General features: G+C 65.0%; 1 protein-coding gene across 1 annotated transcript; it reads right to left on the minus strand.

Annotated features, from left to right (window-relative positions):
• Window positions 1-548: 548 nt before the first annotated feature.
• LOC311429537 (nephrin-like) lies at window positions 549-14886 on the minus strand (the record flags this gene model as incomplete). The annotated part of the gene is made up of 11 exons (XM_084540626.1): window positions 549-673; window positions 2450-2588; window positions 5164-5321; window positions 5832-6084; window positions 8051-8172; window positions 9065-9168; window positions 10960-11044; window positions 11886-12014; window positions 12609-12725; window positions 13574-13753; window positions 14853-14886. Coding segments are annotated over 11 exons (1446 nt in total), but the record flags the coding sequence as incomplete, so codon positions are not given.
• Window positions 14887-17091: the final 2205 nt, after the last annotated feature.

Genomic DNA, 17091 nt, shown 5'->3' on the forward strand with positions numbered 1-17091 from the left:
GGGGGGGGCACAAGGTTTGGGGTCTGGGGGGGGACAAGGTTGGAGGAGGGGAGGGGATTTGGGGTCGGGGGGGGCAAAGTTTGGGGTTGGGGGGGGCAAAATTGGGGGGGGCACGGTCTCGGGGGGGCACAAAATTTGGGGGGGGGGGTCCCAATAGGGAAGGGTCCCAATGAGGGTCTTAATGGGGGGGGCACCCAATGAGGGGGTCCCAATGGGGGGGGTCCCAATAAGGGGGGGGCCCGGGGGGGTCTTAATGGGGGGTCCCAATAAGGGGGGGCTCCCAATGGGGGTCTTAATGGGAGGGGTCCCAGTGGGGGGGTCCCAATGGGGGGGTCCCAATGGGGGGGGTCCCGGGGGGGGTCTTAATGGGAAGGTCCCAATGGGGGGGTTCCGGGGGGGTCCCAATAGGGGGGTCTCCCAACAGGGGGGTTCCCAATGGGGATTCCCAAGGGGGGGGCACCCAATGGGGGGGTCCCAAGGGGGGGGTCCCAGTGGGGGTGTCCCCAGGGGGGTGTCCCGGGGGGGGTGTCCCCGGGGGGGGGTCTCACCCTCAGCCAGGTGAGGCGGGGGCTGGGGTGCCCCCCCCGGGCGTGGCAGAGCAGCCGCAGGCGGGTCCCGGCGGGGAACGAGGCGTTGGGGGGCGGGGCCTCGAGCCACACCTCCTGGGGCGGGTCTGGGGGCGGGGCCACACCGGGACACGCCCCCTCAGGGACACGCCCCCTCAGGGACACGCCCACAAATGGACACGCCCGCCCCGCCCAGTGCACGCCCAGTACGGCCCAGTTGGGCGCTCCCAGTGAGCCCCCCAACCCTCTCCCAGTGCCTCCCAGTTCCCACCAGTGCCTCCCAGTCTCTCCCGGTATACCCCAGTCCCCTCCCAGTGTCTCCCAGTCCCCTCCCAGTGTCTCCCAGTTCCCACCAGTGCCTCCCAGTATACCCCAGTCCCCTCCCAGTGTCTCCCAATCCTCTCCCAGTCCCTTCCCAGTGCCCCCCAATGCCCCCATACCCCCTCCCAGTTACCTCCCAGTTCCCCCCAGTCCCCTCCCAGTGCCCCCCAATGCCCCCATACCCCCTCCCAGTCCCTCCCAGTGCCCCCATACCCCCTCCCAGTTACCTTCCAGTGCCCCCCAGTCCCCTCCCAGTGCCCCCCAATGCCCCCGTACCCCCTCCCAGTCTCTCCCAGTGCCCCCCAATCCCTCCCAGTCCCCCCCCAATCCCTCCCCAATCCCCTCCCAGTCCCCACCAACCCCCCATAATCCCCCCCAATCCCCTTCCAATCCCCCCCAATCCTCTCCCAGTCACTCCCAGTCCCTTCCCTGTGCCCCCCAATGCCCCCACACCCCCTCCCAGTCCCTCCCAGTCCCCCCAATCCTCCTCCCAGTGCCCCCAATCCCCCCAATCTACCCCATTTTCCTTCCCAATCCCCCCCAGTCCCCTCCCAGTGCCCCCCACCCCCTCCCAGTGACTCCCAGTCACCTCCCATTCACCCCCAGTTACATCCCAGTCCTTCCCAGTTCCTTCCCAGTGCCCCCCAATGCCCCCATACCCCCTCCCAGTTACCTCCCAGTTCCCCCCAGTCCCCCCCAATCCCCCCCAATCCTCTCCCAGTCCCCTCCCAGTGCCCCCCAATGCCCCCATACCCCCTCCCAGTTACCTCCCAGTGCCCCCCCAGTCCCCTCCCAGTGCCTGCCAATGCCCCCACACCCCCTCCCAGTCCCTCCCAGTGCCCCCCAATCCCCTCCCAGTGCCCCCAATCCTGCCCCAATCCTCTCCCAGTCCCCTCCCAGTCCCTCCCAGTCCCTCCCAGTGCCCCCCAATCCCCTCCCAGTGCCCCCAATCCCCCCCCAGTCCTCTCCCAGTCCCCTCCCAGTCCCTCCCAGTCCCTCCCAGTCCCTTCCCAGTGCCCCCCAATGCCCCCATACCCCCTCCCAGTTACCTCCCAGTGCCCCCCAGTCCCCTCCCAGTGCCCCCCTATGCCCCCACACCCCCTCCCAGTCCCTCCCAGTGCCCCCATAGCCCCTCCCACTTACCTCCCAGTGCCCCCCAGCCCCCTCCCAGTGCCCCCCAATGCCCCCCTACCCTCTCCCAGTCCCTCCCAATCCCCCCCAATCCCCCCCAATCCCCTCCCAGTCCCCCCAATCCCCCCCCAATCCTCTCCCAGTCCCCTCCCAGTCCCTCCCAGTCCCTCCCAGTCCCCTCCCAGTGCCCCCCAATGCCCCCATACCCCCTCCCAGTTACCTCCCAGTGCCCCCCAGTACCTCCCAGTGCCCCCAATCCCCCCCCAATCCTCTCCCAGTCCCCTCCCAGTCCCTCCCAGTCCCCTCCCAGTGCCCCCCAATGCCCCCATACCCCCTCCCAGTCCCTCCCAATCCCCCCCAATCCCCTCCCACACCCTCCCCCACCCCTCCCACCCCCACCCCCACCCCCCCCGCCCCCCCCCAGCACCCACGGGTGACGGCCAGCAGCAGGGTGGCGCTGCGGGTGCCCAGCCCCGGCCCCAGGGCCTCGCAGCGCAGGGGGCGGCCGTGGTCCCCCCGCTGTCCCTGCAGTGTCACGTTGCTCCCCGACACCCAGCCCCCCCCCGCCACCTGCACACGGGGGGGGGGGACATCAGCACGGGGACCCCATGGGGACACCCAGGGGACCCCAAAGGGGCACCCCCGGGACCCCAAAGGGACCCCAAAGACACCCAAGAGGACACCCAAGGGACCTTGGGGACACTCAGGGGACATCAAGGACCCCAAAGACCCCCCCAGGAACCCCCCCAGGGGACATTGGGGACCCTCAGGGACATTGGGGACCCCAAAGACCCCCCCAGGACCCCAAAGACCCCCCCAGGGGACACCCAAAGGACACCCCCGAGACCCCAAAGACCCCCAAAGGGACACCCAAGGGACATTGGGGACACCCAGGAGACATCAGGGACCCCAAAGACCCCCCCAGACACCCCCCCTAGGGGACACTGGGGACACCCAGGGGACATTGGGGACCCCAAAGACCACTCCAGGATCCCAAAGACCCCCCCAGGGGACACCCAGGGGACTTTGGGGACACCCAGGGGACATTGGGGACCCCAAAGACCCCGTCACGTTGCTCCCCGACACCCAGCCCCCCCCCGACACCTACGCATCGGGGGGGGGGGGACGTCAGCACGGGGACCCCACGGGGACACCCAGGGGACCCCAAAGGGGCACCCCCGGGACCCCTCAGGGACCCCAGGGGCACCCCCGGGATCCCAAAGACCCCCAAAGGGACACCCAAGGGACATTGGGGACACCCAGGGGACATTGAGGACCCCGAAGACCGCCCCAGGGACCCCCCCAGGGGACATTGGGGACCCTCAGGGGACATTGGGGACACCAAAGATCCTCCCAAGACCCCCCCAGGGGACACCCAAAGGACACCCCCAGGACCCCAAAGACCCCCAAAGGGACACCCAGGGGACTTTGGGGACACCCAGGGGACATTGGGGACCCCAAAGACCCCGTCACGTTGCTCCCCGACACCCAGCCCCCCCCCGCCACCTACACACGGGGGGGGGGACATCAGCACGGGGACCCCATGGGGACACCCAGGGGACCCCAAAGGGGCACCCCCGGGACCCCTCAGGGACCCCCAAGGGACCCCAGGGGCACCAAAGGGACACCAAAGGGACCCAAAGGGACACCCAAGGGACATTGGGGACCCCAAAGACCCCCCCAGGGACCCCCCCAGGGGACATTGGGGACCCTCAGGGACGTTGGGGACCCCAAAGACCACCCCAGGATCCCAAAGAGCCCCCCAGGGGACACCCAGGGGACATTGGGGACCCCAAAGACCACCCCAGGACCCCAAAAGACCCCCCCAGGGGACAACCAAGGGACACCTCCGGGACCCCAAAGACCCCCAAAGGGACACCTGGGGGGTTTTGGGGACACCCAGGGGACATTGGGAACCCAAAAGACCCCCCCAGGAACCTCCCCAGGGGACAATGGGGACCCCAAAGACACCCCCAGGATCCCAAAGAGCCCCCTTGGGGACACCCAGGGGTCATTGGGGACCCCAAAGACCACCCCAGGACCCCAAAGACCCCCCCAGGGGACACCCAAAGGACACCCCCGAGACCCCAAAGACCCCCAAAGGGACACCCGGGGGACTTTGGGGACACCCAGGGGTCATTGGGGACCCCAAAGACCCCGTCACGTTGCTCCCCGACACCCAGCCCCCCCCCCGACACCTACACACGGGGGGGGGGACATCAGCACGGGGACCCCACGGGGACACCCAGGGGACCCCAAAGGGGCACCCCCGGGACCCCTCAGGGACCCCCAAGGGACCCCAGGGGCACCAAAGGGGCACCAAAGGGACACAAAGGGACACCCAAGGGACATTGGGGACACCCAGGGACCCCCCCAGGGGACATTGGGGACCCTCAGGGGACATTGGGGACCCCAAAGACCCCCCCAGGATCCCAAAGAACCCCCCAGGGGACACCCAAAGGACACCCCCAGGACCCCAAAGGGACCCCAAAGACCCCCAAAGGGACACCCAAGGGACCTTGGGGACACCCAGGGGACATCAGGGACCCCAAAGACCCCCCCAGAGGCCCCCCCTAGGGGACACTGGGGACACCCAGGGGACATTGGGGACCCCAAAGACCACCCCAGAATCCCAAAGACCCCCCCAGGGGACACCGAAGGGACACCCCTGGGACCCCAAAGACCCCCAAAGGGACACCCGGGGGACATTGGGGACACCCAGGGGACACCCAGGGACCCCCCCAGGGGACATTGGGGACCCTCAGGGACATTGGGGACCCCAAAGACCCCCCCAGGACCCCAAAGACCCCCCAAGACCCCTCAGGGACCCCAAAGGGACCCCAGGGACACCAAAGGGACCCCAAAGACCCCCAAAGGGACACCCAGGGGACATTGGGGACCCCAAAGACCCCCCCAGAGACCCCCCCCAGGGGACATTGGGGACACCCAGGGGACATTGGGGACCCCAAAGACCCCCCCAGGACACCCCAAGACCCCCCCCAGGGACTTGGGGCCCCCCAGCGTGTCCCCAAAAGTCCCCCGGGGACCCCAAAACCCCCCCAAAACCCCCCAAAGACCCCTCGGGGACATTCTGGGGACATTTGGGGACATTTGGGGACATTTGGGGACATTTTGGGGGCCCCACCTGGGTGAGGGTGGTGTCGGTGGGCTCCAGCTCGCGGTCCCCCAGCCACCAGCGCAGGGTTACTGGGGGGTTACTGGGAGCACTGGTGCACGACAGGGCCAGGGTCCCGTTCTCGGCCACCGTGGAGCCCCCCGAGATCGTCACCTCCGCGGGGGGGTCTGCGGGGGGGGCTCCCAGTATGCCCAGTGCCTCCCAGTATGGCCCACAGATCCCAATCTCAGCTCCCAGTAACCCCAGTGGCTCCCAGGTGGAATCCCAGTATCCCCAGTAGCTCCCAGTACAACCCAGTGCCTCCCAGTAAGGTCTCCCAGCACTCCCAGTGCCCCCAGCCTCCTTCCAGTCCCTCCCAGTGCCTCCAGTGCCCCCGGACCCCCTCCCAACCCCCTCCCAGTGCCTCCCAGTGTCCCCAGATCCCTCCCAGTCCCTCCCAGTCCCTCCCAGTCCCTCCCAGTACCCCCTCCCAGTACAAACCAGTACAAACCAGTGCCTCCCAGTAGGGTCTCCCAGTACTCCCAGTGCCCCCCAGTACACCCCAGTACCCCCACACTCCCTCCCAGTATCCCCAAACTCCCTCCCACCCCCCCTAAACCCCTCTCCCATCCCCTCCCAGCCCCTCCCAGTCCCTCCCAGTCCCTCCCAGTCCCTCCCAGTGCCTCCCAGTTACCCACAGGTCACCCGCAGGGTGACGCTGGCCGTGCCCCCCCCCCCGGCGGGGCTGTGGCTGTGACACCGCACGGTGGCTCCGTCGTCCCCCGGGGCCACCACCAGCGTCACCCGGCTGCGGGACAGCTCCCAGTGCTCCCAGTGCTCCCAGTTAGGGCGCGCCTCCGGCCCAGTGCCACCAGTAACCGCCCAGTGCGACCACTGGGACTGGGCCCCGGGGCGCTCCGCCTGCCACGGGGCTGCCAGCGGGGTCCCGTCCTAAAGGGGGGGGACACCAGTGTGACCAGTATGACCAGTAAGCTCCCAGTGACCTCCCAGTATGACCAGTGACACGTCCCAGTAACTTCCCAGTATGACCAGTAAGCGCCCAGTGCTCCCAGTATAACAGTCCCCAAGGTGCTTGACCACCCATGGGGTCCCATTCTAGGTCAGGGGACACCAGTATGACCAGTAGGACCTCCCAGTATGACCAGTGACCTCCCAGTGCCCTCCCAGTGCTCCCAGTGCCTCATCCCAGTACTCCCAGTAGCCTCCCAGTGCTCCCAGTATAACAGTCCCCAGGGCACTCAGCCACCCATGGGGTCCCATTCTAGGTCAGGGGACACCAGTATGACCAGTAACCTCCCAGTGCCCTCCCAGTATGACCAGTAACCTCCCAGTACCCTCCCAGTATGACCAGTGACCTGTCCCAGTACTCCCAGTAACCTCCCAGTGCTCCCAGTAGAACAGCCCCCAGGGCGCTTGGTCACACACAGGGTCCCGTTCTGGGGACACGGGACACCAGTATAACCAGTAGGACCAGTGCCCTCCCAGTATGACCAGTTCTCCATCCCAGTACCCTCCCAGTATGACCAGTGACCCGTCCCACTACTCCCAGTAACCTCCCAGTGCTCCCAGTATAACAGCCCCCAGGGCACTCAGCCACCCATGGGGTCCCATCCTAGGTCAGGGGACACCAGTATGACCAGTATGACCAGTAGGGCCTCCCAGTGACCTCCCAGTATGACCAGTGACACGTCCCAGTAACTTCCCAGTATGACCAGTAAGTGCCCAGTGCTCCCAGTATAACAGCCCCCAGGGCACTCGGCCACCCATCCGGTCCCATCCTAGCTCAGGGGACACCAGTATGACCAGTAACCCCGCCCAGTGCCCTCCCAGTATGACCAGTAACCTCCCAGTACCCTCCCAGTATGACCAGTGCCTCATCCCAGTACTCCCAGTAACCTCCCAGTGCTCCCAGTAGAACAGTCCCCAGGGTGCTTGGCCACCCATGGGGTCCCGTCCTGGGGACATGGGGACACCAGTATGACCAGTAGGACCTCCCAGTATAACCAGTGACCCCTCCCAGTTCCCCATCCCAGTGCTCCCAGTGTTCCCAGTGCTCCCTCCCAGTGCTCCCAGTGCCCCCTCCCAGTGCCCCCAGAACCCCTCCCAGTGCTCCCAGTGCCCCCGCACCTTGCCCCAGTGCCCCAGCACCCTGTCCCAGTGCTCCCAGTTCCCCCTCCCAGTGCTCCCAGTTCCCCCTCCCAGTGCCCCCAGCACCCTCCCAGTGCTCCCAGTTGCCCTGTACCTTGTACCAGTGCTCCCAGTTCCCCTCCCAGTGCCCCCAGAACCCCTCCCAGTCCCCCCAGTACCCCTCCCAGTGCCCCAGTTCCCCTTCCCAGTGCCCCCAGTATCCTTCCCAGTGCTCCCAGTGCCCCCATACCTTGCCCCAGTGCTCCCAGTGCCCCTCCCAGTGCTCCCAGTGCCCCCGTACCTTCACCCCAGTGCTCCCAGTGCCCCTCCCAGTGCCCCCAGTACCGCTCCCAGTGTCCCCAATACCCCTCCCAGTGCCCCCAGCGCCCTTCCCAGTGCCACCAGTTCCCCTCCCAGTGCCCCCAGTACCCCTCCCAGTGCCGCAGTTCCTCTTCCCAGTGCTCCCAGTGCCCCTCCCAGTGCCCCCAGTGCCCCTCCCAGTCCCCCCAGTGCCCCTCCCAGTCCCCCCAGTGCCCCCGTACCTTTACCCCAGTGCTCCCAGTGCCCCTCCCAGTGTCCCCAGTACCCCTCCCAGTGCTCCCAGTGCCCCTCCCAGTGCCCCCAGTACCCCAGTTCCCCCTCCCGGTGCTCCCAGCTCCCTCCCAGTGCTCCCAGTGCCTCCATACCTTGCCCCAGTCCCCCCAGTTCCCCTTCCCAGTGCCCCCAGTTCCCCCTCCCGGTGCTCCCAGTGCTCCCAGTTGCCCCGCACCTTGTCCCAGTGCAGACTGGGAGGGGGGTTGCCCCCCCGCGCCACGCAGGCCAGCCGCAGCGTGTCCCCCGCCCGCACCTCGGGGGACTCCAGGCCCTCGATGGTGGGCGGCTCCGCCGGAACTGGGAGCACTGGGATCAACTGGGAGGCACTGGGAGAGGCCCAGGGCCCCTCCGGGGAGGGGATGAAGGGGGTTGGGGGGGACTGGGAGGTACTGGGGGGGACTGGGAGGGACTGGGAGGGATTGGGGAGTTCATGGGGAGGGGAATTGGGGGGGTGGAGGGGTACTGGGAGGTACTGGGAGGGACTGGGATCAACTGGGAGGGACTGGGAGAGCCCCAGGGCCCCCCCGGGGAGGGGAGAGGGGGGATGGGGGGGACTGGGAGGGACTGGGGGGGGACTGGGAGGGACTGGGAGGGATTGGGGAGTTCATTGGGAGGGGAATTGGGGGGGTGGAGGGGTACTGGGAGGGACTGGGAAGTACTGGGAGGGACTGGGTGGTACTGGGAATGGCTTAGGGCTTCATGGGGATGGGAATGGTAGGGATGGAGGGGTACTGGGAGAGACTGGGAGGGACTGGGAATGGCCAAGGGCTTCATGGGGATGGGAATGGTGGGGATAGAGGGGTACTGGGAGGGACTGGGAGGGACTGGGAGGTACTGGGAGGGACTGGGAATGGCCAAGGGCTTCATGGGGATGGGAATGGTGGGGTGGAGGGGTACTGGGAGAGACTGGGAAGTACTGGGAATGGCCAAGGGCTTCATGGGGATGGGAATGGTGGGGTGGAGGGGTACTGGGAGAGACTGGGAGGGACTGGGAATGGCCAAGGTCTTCATGGGGATGGGAATGGAGGGGATGGAGGGGTACTGGGAGCAACTGGGAGGGACTGGGAAGTCCTGAGAACTTGCAGGGGCCGGGGCTGGCGGGGCTGGGGGTTACTGGGAGTTCCAGAGGGCTTGGCGGGGAGGTACTGGGAGGAACTGGGGGGTTACTGGGAGCACTGGGAGCACTCACAGAGCACGCTGACGGTGACGGCCGCCGCCGCCGGGTCCCCGCCGGCCTCGTTGGAGGCCGAGCAGACGAGGCGCTGCCCGTGGGCCCCCCGCTGCGGAGACACCCTGCGACCCCCCTCAAACTGGGCCAAACTGGGCCAAACTGGGACGGGCTGGGACGGGCTGGGGTCTACCGGGCCCCAATGGGAGGTGTTGGGGTGTAGTGGGGGGCACTGGGGCAAACTGGGAGGGACTAGGCCTTGCTAGGCCCGACTAGGCCCTACTAGGTCTGACTAGGCCATACTGGGCCAAACTGGGCCAAACTGGGATGGACTGGGATGGGCTGGGGGTACTAGGATGGGATGAGGTCTACTGGGCCAAAATGGGATGTACTGGGGTGTAGTGGGGGGGACTGGGACAAACTGGGAGCGACTAGGGCCTACTAGGTCCTACTAGGTCCAACTAGGCCTGACTAGGCCATACTGGGCCAAACTGGGATGGACTGGGATGGACTGGGATGGGCTGGGGGTACTGGGATGGGATGGGGTCTACTGGGCCCCAACGGGAGGTGTTGGGGTGTAGTGGTGGGACTGGGCCAAACTGGGAGGGACTAGGCCTTGCTAGGCCTGACTAGGCCCTACTAGGGTATACTGGGCCAAACTAGGCCAAACTGGGCCAAACTGGGATGGACTGGGATGGGCTGGGGGTACTGGGATGGGATGGGGTCTACTGGGCCCCAATGGGAGGTGCTGGGGTGTAGTGGGGGAGACTGGGGCAAACTGGGAGGGACTAGGCCTTGCTAGGCCCGACTAGGCCCTACTAGGGTATACTGGGCCAAACTAGGCCAAATTGGGCCAAACTGGGATGGACTGGGATGGGCTGGGGGTACTGGGATGGGATGGGGTCTACTGGGCCAAAATGGGATGTACTGGGGTGTAGTGGGGGGGACTGGGACAAACTGGGAGCGACTAGGGCCTATTAGGTTTGACTAGGTCCTACTAGGCCCTACTGGGCCATACTGGGACAAACTGGGACATACTGGGATGGACTGGGATGGGCTGGGGTCTACCGGGCCCCAACGGGAGGTGTTGGGGTGTAGTGGTGGGACTGGGCCAAACTGGGAGGGACTAGGCCTTGCTAGGCCTGACTAGGCCCTACTAGGGTATACTGGGCCAAACTGGGCCAAACTGGGCCAAACTGGGATGGGCTGGGGGTACTGGGATGGGATGGGGTCTACTGGGCCCCAATGGGAGGTGCTGGGGTGTAGTGGGGGAGACTGGGGCAAACTGGGAGGGACTAGGCCTTGCTAGGCCCTACTAGGCCCTACTAGGCCATACTGGGCCAAACTAGGCCAAACTGGGCCATACTGGGATGGACTGGAATGGGCTAGGGGGTACTGGGATGGGATGGTGTCTACTGGGCCACACAGGAGGTGCTGGGATATAGTGGTGGGACTGGGCCAAACTGGGAGTGACTAGGGCCTACTAGGTCCTATTGGGCTGCACTGGGCCTCACTGGGATATACTGGGCCAGACTGGGGTATACGGGGCTGGACCAGGTCGTGTTGGACTGGGATATACTGGGCCAGACTGGACCACAATGGGGTACACTGGGCTGGGCCAGACTGGGCCCTACTGGGATATACTGGGCTGAGCTAGGATATACTGGAAGAGACAGGGCCCTTACTGGGCTGTACTGGTATATACTGGGTTTGTACTGGGATATACTGGGCTACACTGGGATATACTGGGCTGTGCTGAGCCAGATGGGGCCATGCTGCCCTGTCCTCACCAGTACTGGTGTAGAGCAGCCCATACTGGGCCATACTGGGCCGTACTGGACCATAGCAGCCTATTATAGGCCATAATGGTCCATACTGGTCTGTACTGGTTTGTACTGGTCTATACTGGTACTCACCGGACAGTGACCTCGGTGGAGCTCAGTTTGGGGTTGTCGTCATCCTCGAAGACGCGCGAGGAGACCTCGGGCAGCGGCTCCCCCCCTGCACCCCAAAATCGCCCCAAATCACCCCAAAATCCCTCCCTGGACGCAGCACGTCCAGAAGGCGACAGATTCACCCCAAAATCACCCCAAAATCACCCCAAAACCACCCAAAATTTCCCCCAAATGGGCCCCACCTCTCCCCCCCCCAAAAAAATCACCACCCAACTGCCCCAAAATCAGCCCAAATGACCCCAAATCCTCCCCGAGGCACTTCTGAAAATGACCATTGAAACTGAGCCCCCCAAATCCCCTAAATCCCCCCCAAAATCTCCCCCAACACCCCCAATTCCCCCAAATCCCCTCAATCCCACCCAAAATCCCCCCAACCTTGCCCCACCCCCTCCCAACCCCTCCAAAAATGTAATTTTCCCAAAATGACCCCAAACGACCCCAAATCCCACAAACTGCCAGAATCCCCCCAAATCCTCCCTAAATCCCCCCGAATCCCCCAAATCTCCCCAAAATCCCCCCCAAATCCCCCCAACCCTGCCCCAACCCCTCCCACCCCCCAAAAACTGTAATTTTCCCCAAAAGACCCCAAACTACCCCAAAATCCCCCAAATTCCCCAAATCTCCAGAATCCCCCCCAAAATCCCCCCAAATCCCCCAAATCTCCCCCCAAATCCCCCCCAGACCCCTCCCCACCCCCTCCCACCCCCCAAAAACTTTAATTTTCCCCAAATCCCCCCAAATAACCCCAAATCCCCCTTCCCCAAATCCCCCCTAAGCCCCTCCCCCGGCCCCAAGCCCCGCCCACAGCTCCCAAGCCCCGCCCCCAAGCCCCAAAGCCCCTCCCCTCGCAGGCCACGCCCCCCCTCGCTAAGCCCCGCCCCTCTCACCCAAGGCCAGCAGCAGATTGGCTGGGGGCCGCGCGCCCCCCGCCCGGCAGCGCACCTCAAGCTCCGCCCCCTCCCGCCACGGAAGCTCCGCCCCCGGGGGCAGCTCCAGGCTGGGGGGGGCCGGGGGCACTGGGAGGGGGGGAGGGGTTCCCAGTTAGCCCCAGTAACGGCCAGTGTGCTCCCAGTAACCCTCCCAGTATCTCCCAGTAACCTCCCAGTGCCTCCCAGTAACCCTCCCAGTATCTCCTGGTAACACCCCAGTGGCTCCCAGTAACTCCCAGTGCCTCCCAGTAACCTCCAGTGCCTCCCAGTAACCCCCCAGTGCCTCCCAGTTCCCTCCCGCTCCCTACCAGTGGCTCCCAGTCCCCCCCAGTGCCTCCCAGTTCCCTCCCAGTCCCTCCCAATGCCTCCCAGTCCCTCCCAGTGCCCACCAGTCCCCTCCCAGTCCCCTCCCAGTCCCTCCCAGTGCCTTTCAGCCCCTCCCACTGCCCCCTAGTCTTTCCCAGTTTCTCCCCCAGTGCCTCCCAGTCCCTCCCAGTGCCCCCCAGTCCCCTCCCAACCCCTCCCAGTGCCATCCCAGTGCCCTCCAACCCCCTCCCATTCCTTCCCAGTCCCTCCCAGCCCCCCCCAATCCCCTCCAATCCCCTCCCAGTCCCTCCCAATCCCCTCCCAGCCCCCCCCAACCCCCTCCCAGTGCCTCCCAGTCCCTCCCAGTTCCCTCACCCAGTACTCGGAGCTGTGCGGGCCGGGACCCCCTGGTTCCGTTCCCGGCCCCCACCTGGCACTGGAAGACGTCGTCGTCCTCCAGCCCCACCCCCACGATGCGCAGGTGGTGCTCGCCTGGGGGGCGGGGCCAGCGAGGGGGCGGGGCTTCAGGCCACGCCCCCATACAGCCACGCCCACTTTTACCCCGCCCTTTCCCCGTTTAGCCCCGCCCCCATCCCATATACCCGCCCCACTTCCAATTTAGCCCCGCCCGTTTTCCTCCTTAACCCCGCCTCCTTTTAATTTAGCCCCGCCCCCATGCCTCGCCCCCTTTAGCCCCACCCCTCGTCCATCTTAGCCACGCCCCCACCTCTTAGCCACGCCCCTTTGTCGCATTAAACCCCGCCCCCATTTGCCCTGCCTTGTCACTCCTTCTCTAGCCCCACCCCTTTTCCCATTTAGCCCCGCCCCTTTTCACATTTAGCCCCGCCCCATCTGGCCCCACCCTCTTAAGCCCCTCCCCTTTGTCCCGTAGCCCCGCCTTCACCTTTTAGCCCCGCCCCTTTGCCACTTTCAGCCCCACCCCCTTTTGCCCTGCCCCACCACCCATCTCTAGCCCCGCCCCCTTTCCTCTAAACCCCGCCCCCTTTCTCCATTTAGCCCCGCCCCCTTCTGGACCCCCCGTTTAGCCCCACCCCCTCGATCACCTTAGCCCCGCCCCTTCCCTTTAGCCTCACCCCATTCACCCTGCCCTCTCCCCACCTCTCTAGCCCCGCCCATTTCCCCTTTAGCCCCGCCCCTTTCAATAAGCCCCGCCCCTTCCCAATTTAGCCCCGCCCCTTCCAATTTAGCCCCACCCTCCCTCCCTTAGCCCCGCCCCCTCCCTCAAGCCCCACCCCAAGCCCCACCCACCCCATTTCCCCTTTAGCCCCGCCCCTTTTTAGCCCCGCCCCCTCCACCCCCCAAGCCCCGCCCCCTCCCACCTTTCCGGGGGTCTCCGACCAATCGGTAGCGGGGGTGGGCGGGGCCGGGCGGGGCCCCCAGCAGGAGCCCGCCCCTCGCCCACTGCACGGCCCCGCCCCCCCGCACGGCGCACCGAAGCTCCGCCTCCGTCCCCAGCACCGCGCTCCCATTGGACGGCTCCTCCACGAAGGGCGGGGCCGCTGCGGGGAGAAGGGGGCGGGGCTAAAGGGAGGCCACGCCCCTTCCGTGCTCCTCCAGGAGGTGGCCCCGCCCCCCGGGAGACCCAACCCACTGTGATCCCGGAGCCCCACGTGACCTCGTGACCCCACGTGACCCCGTGACCCCATGTGACCTCATGACCCCATGTGACCCCGTGACCCTATGTGACCCCGTGACCTCTGTGTGACCCCATGACCCCCACATGACCCCATAACCCCCCGTTTTCCCCCATGACCCCATAACCCCCCCATGACCCCATTACCCCCACGTGACCCCATGACCCCAAGTGACCCCATGACCTCATGTGACCCCTTGACCCTATGTGACCCTGTGACCCCATGACCCCTGTGTGACCCCATGACCCCCCCAAGACCCCATTACCCCCCCATGACCCCGTGACCCCATGACACCAGTGTGACCCCATGACCTTATGTGACCCCGTGACCCCCATGTAACCCCATGACCCCAAATCCCCCCATAACCCCCCCATGACCCCATAACCCCCCTGTGACCCCATAACCCCAATGTGACCCCATGACCCCCATGACCCCACAACCCCCCCCCCATTGACCCCATAACCCCCCCCACAACCCCATAACCCCCCCGTGACCCCATGACCCCGTGACCCCATGTGACCCCACGACCCCATAACCCCCCCCACAACCCCACAACCCCCCCGTGACCCCATGACCCCATGTGACCCCATGACCCCAAGTGACCCCACAACCCCATAACCCCCCTGGCCCCCCCATAACCCCCCTTTATCCCCCATGCCCCCCCACCCCCCTTTGACCCCATGACCCCCCCATGACCCCATAACCCCCCCATGACCCCAAGTGACCCCCCATGACCCCATTACCCCCCGTGACCCCATAACCCCCCCGTGACCCCATAACCCCCCATGACCCCATGACCCCCCCGTGACCCCATAACCCCCCCGTGACCCCATGACCCTGTGACCCCATGACCCCCCTATGACCCCATAACCCCCCTGTGACCCCATAACCCCCCCGTGACCCCATAACCCCCCATGACCCCATAACCCCCCCATGACCCCATAACCCCCCCGTGACCCCTCACCTTTGACCCCGGCCAGCAGCAGGGCCAGCAGCAGCTGCAGCCCCCCCCCGGGTCAGGGACCTCCTGGGGGGGCCGCCCCCAAAATCGCCCCAATTCACCCCAAAATCCTCCCCCACCCCTCCCCACCCCCAATTCCCTCCACAAAATCCCCCAAAACAAACCCAAATTTGCCCAAATCCCCCCCGATTCGCCCCACAGCCCCCCCCAACCCCCAACCCCTTCCAGACCCCCCAAATCCCCCCCAAATCCCCCAAATGACCCCAAAAGACCCAGAATTGCCCCAAATTCCCCCCAAATCCGTCTCCAAATTCCCCCAAATCCCCTAAAATGCCCCCAAATTCCCCCCACCCCAAATCCCTCCAAATCACCCCAAAACCAATCTCCCTCCCCAATCTCCTTCCAAATCCCCTAAACTGACCCCAAATCCCCCCCAATTCACCCCAAATCCGTCCCTCCCTCCCCAAATTCCCCCAAATCCCCTAAAATGCTCCCAAATAACCCCAATCCCCCTCAATTCACCTCAATCACCACCAAAATCACCCCAAATCACCCCAAAACCTTTCCCCAACCCCCCCTAAACCTCACCATCGAAAATCCCCCATAAAATTACCCCAAATTCCCCCTAAATCCCCCCAAATCCCCCCCAAATCCCTCCTAAGTGCCCCAAATGCCTCCCGATCTTCCCCAATTTCCCCTAAATCCCCCAAATGCCTCCAAATTTCCCCCAAATCCTCCCTAAATCCCCCCTAACACCCCCAAAATCACCCTAAATCCACAAAATGTCCCTAAATTCCCTCCCAAATCCCCCCTAAATCCCCCAAACTCCCCCAAATACCCCTTAAATCCCCCTAATTGTCCCCCAAATCCCCCTCAGTCCCTCCTAAATCCCCCAAATCCCCTCCCAAATCCCCTCTAAATCCCCCAAATGCCCCCAAATCCCCCCTTAGTCCCCCTAAATCCTAACAAATGCCCCTAAATCCCCACTAAATCCCCCAAATCCCCCCAAAATCCCCCCAAATGCCTCCAAATTCCCTCCCAGAACACCCCTAAATCCCCTAAATCCCCCCAATTCACCCCCTAAATCCCCCAAATCCCCCCTAAATCCCCCAAACGCCCCCAAATTCCTTCCCAAATCCCCTTAAATCCCCCGATCCTCCCCCAAATTCCCCCTAAATCCCCCCAAATCCCCACTAAATCCCACTTTAGGTCCTCCTAAATCCCTTAAATGCCCCCAAAATTCCCTCCCAAATCCCCTCTAAATCCCCCAAATCCCCCCTTAGCTCACCCTAAATCCACCTAAATTCCCCCAAATTCTCTCCCACTCCCCCAAATCCCCTAAATCCCCCCTAAATCCCCCAAATGCCCCCAAATTCCCTCCCAAATCCCCCTAAATTCCCTAAATTGCCCCCCTAAATCCCCTGAATGCCCCCAAATTCCTTCCCAAATCCCCCCTAAAACCCCCCCAAATGCCCCCAAATTCCTTCCTAAATCCCCCAAATCCCCCAAATCCCCCAAATTCCCCCCCAAATCCCCCAAATGGCCCCAAATGGCCCCAAATCCCCCAAACCCCCCCAAATCCCCCCTTGGTTCCCCCCAAATCCCCCAAATGCCCCCAAATCCCCCCAAATCCCCCCTAAATGGCCCCAAATCCCCCCCAGCCCCTATTTACCCCCCAGTTGCCCCCCCAGTTCCCCCAGTTCCCCCCCAGCACCCCCCAATTCTGCCCTAGGGACCCCAGTTGCCCCCCCAGCACTCCCAGTTGCCCCCCCAGTACTCCCAGTTGCCCCCCCAGTACCCCCATTTGCCCCCCCCGACCCCAAATTTTGCCCTAAGACCCCCAGTTCCCCCCCCAGTACTCCCAGTACCCCCAATTGCCCCCCCAGTATCCCCAATTCCCCCCCCAGTCCCCCCAGTTGCCCCCCCAGTCCCCCCAGTCCCCTCCCAGTCTCCCCAGTTGCCCCTCCCAGTGCTCCCAGTTCCCCCCAGCACCCCCAGTTCCCCCCCAGTCCCCCCAGTTTCCCCCCCCAGCCCCCCCAGTTCCCCCCAGTTGCCCCCCCAGCACCCCCAGTCTCCCCAGTTGCCCCCCCCAGTGCTCCCAGTTCCCCCCCAGCACCCCCAGTTTCCCCCAGTTGCTCCCCCAGCACCCCCAGTTGCCCCCCAGTCCCCCCAGTTTCCCCCTCAGCACCCCCCAGTCCCCCCAGTTGCCCCCCAGCACCCCCAGTCTCCCCAGTTGCCCCCC

This window comes from Aythya ferina (genome assembly GCF_964211825.1).
Source record: "Aythya ferina genome assembly, contig: HAP1_SCAFFOLD_1331, whole genome shotgun sequence".
In the NCBI taxonomy this organism is placed as follows: Eukaryota; Metazoa; Chordata; class Aves; order Anseriformes; family Anatidae; genus Aythya; species Aythya ferina.